A 13,871-nucleotide genomic window follows, 5' to 3' on the forward strand; every position below is an offset into this window, starting at 1 on the left:
GTTATTGTGCCCAAAGCCTTTGAAACTCAAGTTTCTGAAAGGCAGAGAAACAAACAGCACCTAAGCAACATTTCCTGCAGGGATTTTTCTCTTTTTGAATATTTTCAAACAAGCGAAGAGTTTTTCAGATTTAGTTATTGCTTCAAACTGTTCCTTCTGCTGTTGTTTTTATTTTGTTAAATGGATTTTTCTGTCAAAACTGTTCCTCTTCCCTGCTGGAACAGGTTTTGCTCTTAGAACATGAAGGCGCTGACGTGGCATGGTAATAGTTATACTAGAGCAGATGAAAGATAGCTGGGTGAAATCACCAAATTTTTTGGTGTATATGCCAAAGGAAATCACTTTTTTCTGTAAGTATTTCAGATGGGAAAACTTACAGTTTGCCTCCCATTAGACGTGTGGTCAGGCTTGGTCAGCCGAATGTTTGCACAAAGTAAATGTGATACGGAAAAGAAGGAAGCTGGATGAATTTAAGTGTCCACTCAAGCATTTCACAGGTTTTTTGTTCCTCTTGAATTTCGCTGTCTGGCAAAGATTAGAATCAATCAGTTGCTGTTTTAAGGTACAAATGTCAGTCTGAGAAATTCAGTTCTGTTTCCCGTATGTTGTGTGAATAAAAGTTACCTTGTTGTGTGACAAGTAACTAAAGTGCAGTATTTTGTCTTCAGGAGAACTTACAAAAAGTTCTGGAAAATGATATGTTGACAAAACATTTGAGTGGCATGTGGATGGAACGGATGCGTTGGGGAAGCATGTAGGATTTTTGGTTTGACTCAGATACACTTAGGAGATCAGGGTTTGGAGTCTGTTTTGACGTGATGTGATGGGATGTGGAGACGGGTGACCTGAGTCTTGGCAGAGCTCCATTTGGTAAAAGATCTTACATTCTCAGAGATCTTTCCATTGCTCTTTCCATTGCCAGTAGCAGTCACAGTCTGGGGGGCAACTGGCCAAAAAGGGGTCATGTTTCACACTGGTAATCATACTGTAGCTCACATAATAAATAAGCAAGTGGCAAAACTCCCTTTCCCCCTCTAGTCAGATGGACAGATACTACATAATTTTGTCTTTATCTGTCTGTTTATCGAAGTTCAGGACACACGTTCCAGTTGGCAGTGAGTGGTTGCATGCTGACTCATGTGCAGTGAAGTTAAAAATTCTGGAAACTAGATAAACTGGAAACTTCAAAGGCATACAAGTTGGGAGCACGGAGTTCATGTGAAGGTCACTTGAACCTATTTCCTAGAGATGTATTGATAGCTGAAGGGGTTTCTGGCCACTGCCCAGAAATAGATATCCTTGGGCAAATAGTGTCATCAAATGGTGGAGTCATTTGATGGTGGAACCCTTTCACGCACATGCAGGAGGAGTGATGTAGCTTGCAGGAAATGTCAGCACGTTTCAGTTTTTCCTGGCTGTTTAGTCCAGGGAATGGCGAAGACAGAGCGGGACAGCAGCCATATGCAAGAGATGGTATCAGCAGCAGCAAGCCTCATCCAGGGTGTTGCTCTCACAGTGAAGAATGAGATCAATCAATCACAGATACTTACTGTGGACAACAGAGAATAAGGAATAACCATGTGGTCTCTAGTTAAAAGTAACTTGTCTGAGTAATCCTGTAAATTTTTAATTATTACAGAAACTGCGACTGAATGCTTGAAGTTTATTCTTTCATGTCTTTGCCAGACTAAGTGGCTTCAAGCAGCTGTATCTGTGAAATCAAAGCTTCGTCTCTGAGCTTTCATAACTAGCACAAGATTTCGGCTAGTTTTTACTGTTACTGTTCCAGTAGGACCCTCTGTCCAAACACACAGGAATTCACAGCACTTAGCAGAAAGCTGAGAGTCTAATGAAGCAATCAGTGCCTAAAGACAGTAGAGGAAAGGAGTGTGGGGTGTTGACCTTGGCTGGCTGCCAGGCACCCACCAAGCCGCTCTCTCACTCCCCCTCCTCAACAGGACAGGAGGGAGAAAACAAGATGAAAGAACTCGTAGGTCAAGACAAAGACAGGGAGATTGCTTACCAGTTACTGTCACAGGCAAAACAGACTCTGCTTGGGGAAAATAAATTATTGCCAATCAAAAATAGAGTGGAATAGTGAGAAACAAAGGCAAAACTAAACCCCACCTTTACTCCCTGCTCCCTTCCCAAGCTCAACTCCACTCCTTCGTTCCTGACTTCTGCCTCCTCCCCCCGAGTGGCACAGGGGGTCAGGGAATGCTGGCTGCGACCAGTCCATAACAGCTTCTCTCTGCCACTCCTGCCTCCCCTGGTCCAGGGTGGGTCCCTCGGTCCCTCCCAGGGGAGACAGTCCTTCATGAACTGCTCTAGCCTGAGTCCTGTTCACAAGGTTCAGTCCTTCAGAAACAGACTGCTCCAGCGTGGGTCCCCCATGGCTGCGGTTCCTGCCAGAGAACCTGCTTCTGTTTGGGCTTCTCTTCACAGGCTGCAGCTCCTGCCAGGAGCCTGCTTCAGGAGCATGGGTTCTGCACAGGCTGCAGGGTGGGTATATGCTCCGGTGTGGTTGTCTCCAGGGGCTGCAGGGGGACAACCTGCTTCACCATGGTCTCATCCACAGGCTGTAGGGGAATCTCTGCTCTGGTGCCTGGAGCACCTCCTTCCCCTCCTTCACTGACCCTGGTGTCCGCAGAGTTGTTTTTCTCACATATTCTCACTCCTCCTCTCTCAGCTGCTGTACAGCGTTTTTTACCCCTTCTTAAATCCGTTGTCAGAGAAGCAACACCAGCTTTGCTGATGAACTCAATACAAGGGGATACCTCCAAAGTACTTAGTTTTTGGAGTGATCATCTACATCTTTTGGAAAAGCACAACTCCTTGTTTCCTGTTACTTCCCTGACATCACTAAGAGTTGTCACAGGAGGACGTCACAGGAAAAGTGGGGAGATCTGAGCTAAGAGGAGCACGTTCCTTTTAGGTCTGTTGAGGGAGTAAGATTACACCTTCAAGAGCAAAGTGGAAGAAAGTATAATGACATTTAAGAGAGGAATAGAGAGATAAGACATTTCTAAGGTGTGCCTTGTTGCAAGGAAGCGGATGTCAAGGCAGATAATCAGAGGAGAGGAGGAGGGACCTCTAAGATTGAGCCTGACCTTCTTGGACAAGAGAAAGAAGAAAAGGGACAGGAGGGGAACAAGGAGATGGAAAAAACCAAAAATGCCATTCAAAAGCTTACTGTTTAGATTCAAAGTCATGAGGGGTTGCCATAATGGGATATCTCTGGAAGAGGAGAAGTTGTGGCCGTATAAAAAAAAATAAGAGTTTGTTTCTTAAAAAATAATGAAGAAGGAAGAATTGAAAGCATTTGGCTCAAACTTACATCTTAAGATGAGAAAGAAGTAGGAGTAGCTATAGTACAGGTGGTGGTGTTGGCATCAAGCACAGAAGAAACAGAGGAAAAAAGTTGTTAATGGAAGGAAAATTTGGAACTGGCTGTGAGGTTTGTTACTCCAATAGTCTCTGAGAAAATATGAGACAGATCAGACTGAAGAAGATGGACCAGGAATATTTTACTCAGTTTCAGCTGCAAAGTCACAGGTTCAGCCTACTAGAGGTTCCCAGAGGATAGTAAAATTGTGAAGACAAGGAGATGACACGAATGTAACCAAAGACAGAGTGAAGTATTGTCATGACTGATGGTGGGTGGCTGTGCTGGGTGTGCTTGGTTCAACCTGGGTGCTCTAGACAGTTTTTGCAGGGACGTCAAGCTGCAGTTTTACTTGGAAGTTGAGTGTCTTAAACGTGGAATTACTGAGAGTTATTGAATAAAACCCTCAGACCAATGGTGGGTTGAATAGGGGAAGGTGCCAGAGAGCACAAATTGCATAACCAGCTTCCATTCTGCTGCAAATAGGATCTGGCAGATCATTCCAATGGCTTTGGCTCAAAATGAACCCTGATCAGCCCGTTGTCAGTACAGTGCCTCCTTTTAATTACCTGGACTAAAATTACAGTTCATTTGCAGACACTTAAACTCAGAATAATTAAGTCTGTTAGACATACTATGTTAAAAGCAGCTGAAAATGCGCACTGTTTAGGCAAAGTGAGTCCCTCAGCTTTTGGCTTGCCCAGCTGAGCAACCAGAGAGGAAGCGTATGTCTGGCACGGATGCCAAAGTGCTGGAAGATACAGTTTGTACAGAATTTTTATCACTTGGTTGCTGCATGACTTTTTTATTCTTAATTTAAGGTAAAAAAGAGAGAAAAAGAAACTCGAGAGCATCATATGCATGACAGAGACACCTAAGCCTACATAATATTCAGCTCAATGATGCAAAAATGCGTAGCTGAAGGAATGGACAAAATCCACATGCTGCAAAAATGCTTATGAGGAGACACAAACAAATATAGCAGCTTTGATGTGGAAATACAAATAGGTCAGTTACATGTGAACTCTGCTGCGTATGGACTGATGCATGCCAAAGAACATGCCAGGGATGGGGAACAAAGCTATGGGGGAAGTCTCTGTAGCAGGACAGTAGGCTGTGAGGAGGGCAGAGAAGAACAGCTTGTGGTCTTCCTGGCAAGGAAGAGGGAAACAGAGTAGGCGAAAATCAGACCGCATTGTGGTCTCAGAGCAAAAGCAGTGAAAGGGCAAAGGGGACATCAAGAGGAGAGGCAAACGGGAGAGGCAGATGGGGGCGAAGTGCCAGGCAGCAGGCAGGCCATGGCGCCAACAGGAGTGGTGGCAGGAGGTGGAGCTGCTCTGGAGGTGGCTCTGGGCAGATGCAACATCAGGAGGCATCTCCCTCCTCAGAGAGCCCTAAGAGGCGGCGGATCTCAGGAGGGTGAAGTGCCATTGAGGTAGTCAAAAAGAAAGGTCCTGGCTGCTTACATTGCAGATATTTATTGTCTGCTCCCTCTGCATTTCCAAATGTTTTCTTGCTCTCTTCCTGCCCCGTCTTCCCTGTACATCCCATGGTAGACTGCTTGGCTGGTATTGGTTCATCCTTATAGCCTAGCCCTTGTAAATGTCTTTAAAACGTACACCGATGTGTAAACACGGGCATAGACTTGCACCCACAGATTATTGGGCTTGCTGTTGTCCAGCTGGGGAAGTGTTGTTCACAGCAAGATGCCTGCAAGACCAGCCTGGAAAAGTGCCCTATCTCTTTGTGGCATCCCCAGATCCAAAAGACGTCTGCCTCTGGAGTGAAATCCAGCACTAGTGCACCCATACCAATGCATATCCACCGGTAGGTGAGACAGCACCAGTGGGTCGCGCCCAGGACTGGCGTGGGGAGTGCTCTCCTCCAAGCAACAGAGCCGCCTCTTCACCTCTCTCATTGCCAGCCCAGGTGCAGCCCTGGCCCGACCTGCCTTGTGCCTGGAGGCTGATACATCTCTGCACAAAACTGGTTGACTCTTAAGTCTGAATGACAAGACTTCATCTAAGTCTTCATCCTCTTCTCTGGCTGGACACCTGTCCTTTGCGTGCAGATCTGTTCACAGATCAGTCATCTCAGTGCCGTGAGTGTACTTCCCAGGGAAAAGGGTTTGGGGTGCAAATTGAAAACTTGCAAATCCTTCACTCCTAAAGGATTTTGAATATATATTAACAGGGCCAAATAGGAAGGTAGGCAACCTTTGCAGAGCACCTCAAAATTAAGCTTTATAATCATTCTGCCTTGAATCTGTACCCTGCCTGTTGTGGACATGTTAAAGTAATCTGGGATGTAATATAGGCATTATTGTTTAGGGTAATGTCACAACGCATTAATCAAGTAATGGGTTCCTTTGGGAGGGCAGAACTAGTTCCACCATCTCACTTGCAATACATGAATGTAAATACAGATTTACAGTCCATCCAGTGCAGTCAAACTCTGTTGAGCCACAGGCTTGAAGAGTATAATAATGTCTGTTCTTCTCGAATCTCAGGTGAACACAGGACTACTAAAGAATATAGACTGTTTTAACCTCCTGTAATAAACTGAGATCACTTAAATATATCTGAACGCTCCCATTATGCCCGTTTCATAGAGGCAGGGTTTAAGCGGTTGCCAGATGTTATACCCTCCTGAGTTTCCAGGCTTGGGGTTCTTTTGGTGAAGTATATTCTTTCCCCCTTTCTGCCATCCATTGGTCTGTAAAGAGAGTTACGCTGGTGGTTTGACTGTTGTGAGCTTGCGAACCCCTGGCACTGCGCTTGCAGTTCCCTGGGCTATGGAGGTAAACCCAGCCCTGGAAACACTGGGGGATCTGCCCTGATGGGCAGCAAGGAGGGGAAGACAGTAGAAAAATGACTTTGGAAAGTCTTTATAGCTCTTTGTGTTGCTCTTCCATGAAGAAAATCTGTATATTGTGGTCTGCTAGGCTTTATGTGTAGATAACTGGTGCTGCTAGATTTACTCAACTACTTTTTAGCGCTGCTTCTGTGTTAAAACAGGCCTCTACAGTGCCTTTTTATGTGTAAATCTTGTAGCTGGGTGTGGTGGGGAAGCCGTTCAGTGACTCATACTGCAGGGAATTCCCTGATGAATTAGAGTATTTTTACTTCTGGACTAGTGCGCAGTTTCCTTTAACGCTGGAGCAAGCGGCTGATAAGAGCAGACTACAAAGGCCCATTCACCATTCAGCTGCCGCATGTTAAAATGGGGTGTTTACGCTTTGCGAAGCTGAAAATCCACCCCACGTAACGTGGTAGGTTCATGGTATTTTCGTCATTAGCAATCCCAGGTGCTCCAAAGTGTCACAGCGCCATAAAAAAAAGGCTGTGAAGTGGCTGGTGGTGAAACGCACCCAAAGCAGGGATGGCTATAAATAACAGCGATCGGTGTGTAAATGTCAGGCTTCCTGACAAAACCCGGTGTCTTCAGCTGGCTGCAGCGCTGATGGCCACCTGTCAGCGCAGCGCCGAGCCCGGGCGCAGTCGGAGAGCCCTTGCGAAACAGGGGGTTTCTCTCTCCTCCGTCACAGCCACACTCCTGCGCTGCCGAGGAGGAGGAGGAGGGATTTGAGGGTCCTTCTTCCAGCCCTTGGCACAGGTCCCCAGCTGAAGCTTTGGCTCTGTCAGGTCAACTGCTGCTGGCACTGAGGGAGCAGGGAGCTCCGCCGAGGACTCTGCAGGGCTTTTGCCCTGCGGTTCTGTGCGTGGATGTTTTGTTTTTATTTCCCTTTTGTAAAAAAAACACCCCACAAAATGAAACAGATCCAATATAATACCTTGACACAACTTTTTAGCTATATAAAGAGATGTCTTTCTCTTCAAAATATTGCACTATAAATCTTAAAAACACCCAAACAAAGCCAGGCATTTGGTTTGGAGAAGACCCTTATTACTCGGTAAAAGTAAATAGCGAAATGAAAGGGAATGAAATGAGACCTTTGGAAAAGCTGTTTTCTCCTTTCTCCCTTTTCCTCCCTGCCTCCTCCTCTCCTTCCTCTCCTGCCCCCGTCTCCCTCCCTCCCCGTATAACAACTGCCCATTTGGGTACGGTAATTCCAGAGAGTAAACTTTAATGGGAATGCCTGAAATGTGTCTGCTTCAACTTTGTGTTATGTCTGTAATTTGAATTATTTGCATTTTGGAAAGGTATAAATTGCTCTGGTGTACTTTGGTTGGCCGGCGGCCAGGAGGGAGTTGCCTCGGGCCCCGAACCAGGCGGGCTGCTGCAGATGTGGCAGGCGTACAATGGAAACTTTTGTGGTTGAGCAGCCCTCGCTCCTCCGGCGCACACTGACGGGAGGCGGCATCCCTCCCGCTCGCCGGGGTCCCCGGCGTATGGGTACTGGGGGCAAAAGCCTTCTCTCCGGTGCAGGCAGATTGTCTTGATGCATCAGGCTCCCAAAAAAACATTCCGGAGCCATTATTTCTTCCTCTCTCTCTCTTTTTATTTTATTTTATTTTTTTTTTTAATTTCAGCTGAACTGTATAAACCTGCAAAACATGTTTACTGTAAGAGGTTGACGTAGTGGTCTAAGGTTTCCCTCCTGGAGCTGGTCCCAGTCCGTAGGCGTTGAGATTTCCCTCTTGGTTCACCAGACGTAATATGAGGAATTGTCTTTTTCTTTTTTTTTTTTTTTTTTGTCTCTGCTTCATAACAACTTTTCCTCCCTGTGTTTTTTGTTAAATGAAATGTCACTAGCTGTTAATGAGTTGCCTGTTCCCTACTTCTTCCCTCTCTTCCCCTTCCCCTTAGTCGCTGAGCTGCGATGGTCTGGACAGTCTCAAGGGAATTTCTTGGAGCGAAACCCGTATTGTTCTTATTAGCTTCCAAAGACGAGCCACGGCTCTGGATTTTTATTTTTCCTAATAGTTTAGATTACAGCATTTAAAATATTTCTGAACAAACTCTCTTTGTCGTCATAAAAATTTCAAAAGCGCATAAAGGCAGTGCTGCGTGAAGTAATTGAAAGATTAGCTAGAGATGGAGTCATTTTGAATTTTACTGAATATCGACAGGAAATAAAAAACAGAAACCTGAATCAGATCATTCGTCTTGCAAAGCAGAAATTAAACATAGCAAAAAAGCTGAACTTCTGGTAATCCATTTACAAAGGCAAATTGAACACATGTTAACTACTAGTCTGGACGTCTGTAGATTTTGAAAAAAAACACCAACAAACCTCTTACAAAGCAGAAGTTCCTAGACTTTGCAAAATGTGTGATAGTGTCGGTGTTGTGTTACTTTTACAATTGATCGAATTAATTGGGAGAGGGGAAGGGGGGGGCTACAGGGGCTCTATAGGCAGAGGAGTTGGGGGGGGAGAAAAGGAAGCTGCTCCCAGACAAGGGATGTGTCCTGGCTTGCCAAATTTCGGTCAGTTTTTTTCTACTGACAGCTCGAGGGAAGCATCTGTTGGATAAATTGTGAAGTGATTGCCAGTCCTCTTGAGAAGTCTGCTTCAATTTTGGCGCTCTCAAAAGGCATCGTTAAGGAGATTCGAGCACAGTCTGGATGCTCCTTCTCTCCCTGCAGCTGAATGTGGCAGTACCAATTAAAGGGATTCCTTTTCCAGCGTCACAGTTTAAAATGCAGGAAGAAACTAAGGGTAGATCTGCTAATTGTTTCCTACAGAAAGACCTTCCAAATCCACTGTGCTGTTTGCGCTGCAGCTGTCACGTTGCGCTTCTTTCCATACGTTGAAAAGAAAGGGGGTTTGGACGTTAAAACAATTGCCAGGGCTAGTCCCTCAGCAGCATTCCTTTCACAGTAGGACGGCTGTACACAAAAATATTATTTACAGACATTTGTAATAAATCAGGCAGTTCTAAATGCGTCACCTCCATCCTGGCCATGAAAGCGAAGAGAGAAGAAAAAGTGCATTCACTCTTTTACCTTGCCGAGAGCTGTTTTTCTAAGGCAGGCCCACGTCCATGCGATGAAGTTCAAAATAGCTAATATTTGCATTTGCATGTCCTGATGCCGCAATAAATATACAAAAGAGATGACATAAAGTCTCATTTCCTTTTCATTCCGGTGACATCTGACAACGGTGGGACTCATGAAGCTGCATGTGTCCCTGCTGCCCAACTTAGACAGCAGTCTGCTTGTGGCCTTTCATACACGTTTGTGTTTTTCTAGGCCTGCAGAATGGAAACCTTACGTTTTGTATTATTTTTCTAATTTCTTTGCTGTTGAGTTTTGAAGCTACAAGGAAGAAGAAAAAACCCTGTTACTGACCAGTGACTTCTGTGTCAGTGAGACGCAGGAAAAATGACCAGACAAACCCAATTTCTTCCGAAAGGCAGATCTTCAGAAAAAGTGATAGCTGTAGCTTAAATCTATAGTTGCTTGAAAATAGAAATACAGTAAATTAGGAGGACCCAGCACACCACTAGAAGCAGAAAACTGCTTCAGAAAACTGTAGGTGGGTCCACTGCAGCTGAGCTCAACCAACTTTAAAATGGAGTCAAAAGCTATGTTTCCCAGCTTATGGCCGTGACTTTTGATCCAAGCAGCAGAATTACGACAAGCCAGACAAGGAGCATATTAAAATGAAATACTGCATGGCTGAGGAGCTTCTTTACTTTGCTGCTTACTTGGTTTTGTTTTGTTTAATATTAATGTAGAATATGACTTACTGTAGAGGTAGTGATCAAAAGGCCTCATAGGTAGCAGTATTTCCGTCTGAAAGTTTGGAAAACTAAGGCATGCAACAGTTGCATATTTTGTCCAAACTAGTGGCAGAAAAAACTCCCAGTGGCTTTCCCCCATTGCAGTGTCATGCGCTCTGGATTGTGGTTCCCCCTTCAAAAAATCTAAATGGGCTCCCATTGCGGGTTACCCAGATGGCCTCCTGGTTGGGCAACGCTTGGTCAATGCATTTTGAGAGCTGGTTTTCATATATACAGTGCCCCTTCAAAGAGATTGTTTTTGAAAAGTCATTCTTTTGTAGGCTTGGGAGAGGAAAAAAGGACGGAACTAGATATCTTTTTCTTTTGTCTTTTAGATGGTCACCATGTGTGGGAAATGGAAGCCAAAACCGACAAAGAACTGTGCAAGCCAGTAAGTCTGCCTTAAATATTTTAACATCAAGATGAAAAATATATATTGCCTTCTCCAGCACTGTTACTAAAGAGGGATTTCCAAGGCTTTGGCACTGTGTCTCCCCACTGAAACAGAACAAGTACTTGGGCCTCCCCTCCTGGAAATCTTTCTTTAATAGGAGCGTGGGGTAAAAAGCCTTCGTTGGAAGCTATCCCGAAAGTAGGAGAGACCATTTGGAAAATATTTTTTCATTGTCTGGGATGGGCCAGCCCCGTCTGCTCATCTTCTGTCTTGCTGGGTCAGTTCTTCCCTCTACTCCCAAAGCAATTTCTGATCATTTTCCTTGGCTTTCGTTTACCGTCGGCAAAGAAATGTGAGTCCCCTCACAGGAGATCAACCTCACAGTTGGAGAAGTGTGGCTCCCTCAGCCATGACTTTAAGTGGGAAATATGGCCACTGTTTCACCTCTGCAGGAATATGCAACAGTTTGATAGCTGCAAACCTGCTGGAGACATGCAGGCAAACAATTTAAAGACCTCAGCTGAATGCAGGCCAAATGCTAAAAGACGAGTGTTCCCTTTTATTCTTTCAAAAAGTGCCAAGGGAGGTTTGGAGGGTCATAGCAGATTTCACTGTGCATTTGTGAAAGCTGATGCCCTAGCAGCCAAGTCGTTCTTTAGCCCCGTGCTGGAGCATTTGGTTTCTGACAGTGGAAGATCATCTACATGTTCTCCAGCCCTTCTTCCTGTAGCAAGATCTCCCATCCACAGAAACTAGCAAGCTTAAAACTTCTGAGTTGTTACATGAAAAAACATTTCAGTGTGGAAAATGGAAATATTTCAGTAATCACATGCGTGTCTTAATTCTCCTTTCGGATGAATTTGTGTTAGGGTGAGATATACTGGGAATGACCTGCCGGCCAAGGGGTTGTGCTTTCTCCTGCTGAGTTGGAGACCACGATTTGATTGTGGTCCCTGATTCTTTTCAGAGGCAGGAGGGATAAAGCATTGTCCATACGCAGTATCACATCTGCTGTCCAAGGGGAAGAGGTGAAGGCTAGTGATTTTTTAAAGACCCAAACCATGCTAAAATCTTACATCCCTACTTCTGGAGTCCTTGGCACAGAGGACAGTGGGGGCAGTGGGAGGCCGTCCCTGCCCATGAAGCCCACCGGTTCCCCTACAGAGAGCGTGTTGTTCCTTGTGAACCCGGGTGCCCCCTTCTCGGCATTAACATGTGAATACTATTGTACAGCTCGACTGCCTTAATCGTGCCTTGATGTTCTGATTTGTTGCTTTTGCAGAATTCGCTGGTGGTTGAGATACCACCTTTCCGCAATCAGAGAATTACCAGCCCTGTTCAGGTCAACTTCTATGTCTGCAACGGAAAGAGAAAGAGAAGCCAATACCAGCTTTTCACCTATCTTCCTGCTAATGGTAACAAAATATATTCCTTATCTCTGAGAGTAAAAATGAGAGATAATGATGATTACTTAGAAAGATATATGGCTCTGACAATTCTATAGCAACCTGAATAATTTGTAGGTATACCTGGTACTATAAAATGAGAGTGAGAATCGAACCATCAGAGCTGCCTTTCTCTCTGCTGCCCACACAAGACACCTTCTCTGCAGATTATTTTCTTTTGTATTGGTGGCAGAGACCTGTTGGAACAAGGACTTTTTCTGCATTTGAGAGCTGAAGAGCCCCAGCACAAACTCACACGTGTAGCCACAAATTGTGAACGTGCTTAGCTCTCTGCTAAGTTGCTGTCAACCCTTGGTCTGACTTTGTAGCCCCAGAGGGCACATTGCATTTGAATTATACTTCTGAATTCGCACCACAGCACTGTAAGCGTGCTGGGCTCTCAGCTGGAGGTCGTGTGGGGATTCTCCTTCCAGTCATCCTGCACCTCGCTGTCTTGTGTGGGGTGAAAATACCGCTCCGGGCTGATGCCTCTCTTGGGTAGCAATGAAAAGCACAATGTGGATGGAGATCAGAGTGCTCCATACAAAATGCTTCATGTGTAGGAAATGTTCAGAAACACGTGTGCCAGTTTATTTTGGAAGCTTATATTGGTGGCTGTGAAGTGACAATAAAGTATTCATGCTAGCTGAATTCCAAGCAGGCTTGTATGAAGATTTTAATAGCAAGTAAATCTAGATTATTTTTTTTTTAATTTATTTGAAATGGCTTTTTCTGAGAACACTTTTTTTGGGAAAGTAGAAAAAAAAGGGTGGTTGTTTTGTTCTTGTTTTGGAAGGAAGAGGAATTAGAAAAATGATTAGGTTCATGCTTTTTTGTAGGCTTTCCAAATGAAAATAGTCCTTCTGAGGGAAATTCCCACAAAGCAATACTTGAGTCATGTCACATGACTTGAAGAGACCTGCCAACTTTTTGCAGGTGAAATCCCATAAAATACACATTTGGAATTTCACCTAGTTAGCTTGCATGCACTCCAGACTTTTATCAGGACTTTAATTTAAAACAAAAGTACAGGAAACCGGACATGGGCAACTGGCTGCTTATTGCATATGGACTGCATAGCTATGCTCCACTGAATCAGCCTACTTATGCAAACTTCATCCCCAGTGGGTATGTCTGTGTATATTTAAAGACTGTTCATCTCTTAAATTGGAAAGAAAGAGAGTTCTTCTCTTGCACAACACTTCAGCAAAAAAAATCTATTCTAGATGCCAGCAGGTATTGCCTTGCCATGCAAGTTAGCCTTAGAAGTATCTCAAATACATGCCTGTTGTTAACTGCTGTCTATTGAACAGCATCTTTCCTCTCCAGCGTTGGCATAGGCCATATTTTACCATTTTATTCTAAACCATGGGAATAGTATTCACTGCTGCAAAGTTGGTTTATGCTACCACCGTTTTGAGTTTGAAACATTTGATGTTTCATTTGATGTGAAACAATGGGAATAGCTACCTAGTGACTGGCAACAGAGAACCAGCCTAGGCTTTATTCTGCAAAGACATCTTTAATTATGGTAATTGTTGAAAACATTGGGAATCTTGTTTAGTCTGCTGTACTGATTTAAATTCCTGTGAAATCTTTTAGTTTCAGTGTAAGGAACCCTGAAAGAAAAAATACAACACCAGAGTAGGGGAAAGGGAAGCAGGTATTGAATAGTAAATATGCCGTCCCCCCATTCCTGTTTACTTCTCCACTCATGTTCTCTTAATATATATGTATATGTGCGTATAGGTAATTGAAAAACATCTTATGTTCTTTGCAAATTCTCTCATAATAGTGGTAAGACTGAATGTGCTTTTGCAATCATCAGAATTAATAGTTTAGTATGTTTTCATTATGCCTGTGTTGTAGCTGTGAGGTTTTGCCCTTATGTTGCTGGTGGTTGTTTCCATTGTGCCTTTCAGAGGTAGATACGATCACCTTGACTGTGTTTTCGGAAA

The 13,871-nt window shown here is 44.3% G+C and overlaps 1 protein-coding gene across 7 annotated transcripts in view; it reads left to right on the forward strand.

Moving 5' to 3' along the window:
- NFATC1 (nuclear factor of activated T cells 1) overlaps positions 1-13,871 on the forward strand; it is a 114,870-nt gene that overhangs the window by 57,089 nt on the left and 43,910 nt on the right. For all 7 annotated transcript variants that reach the window (XM_054191677.1, XM_054191679.1, XM_054191681.1 and 4 more), the window contains exons 7-8: positions 10,410-10,465; positions 11,751-11,883. In XM_054191677.1, the coding sequence (XP_054047652.1) occupies positions 10,410-10,465; positions 11,751-11,883 (189 nt within the window). The remainder of the gene's footprint in view (positions 1-10,409; positions 10,466-11,750; positions 11,884-13,871) is intronic.

Source organism: Rissa tridactyla, chromosome 2 (assembly GCF_028500815.1).
Source record: "Rissa tridactyla isolate bRisTri1 chromosome 2, bRisTri1.patW.cur.20221130, whole genome shotgun sequence".
Lineage (NCBI taxonomy): Eukaryota > Metazoa > Chordata > Aves > Charadriiformes > Laridae > Rissa > Rissa tridactyla.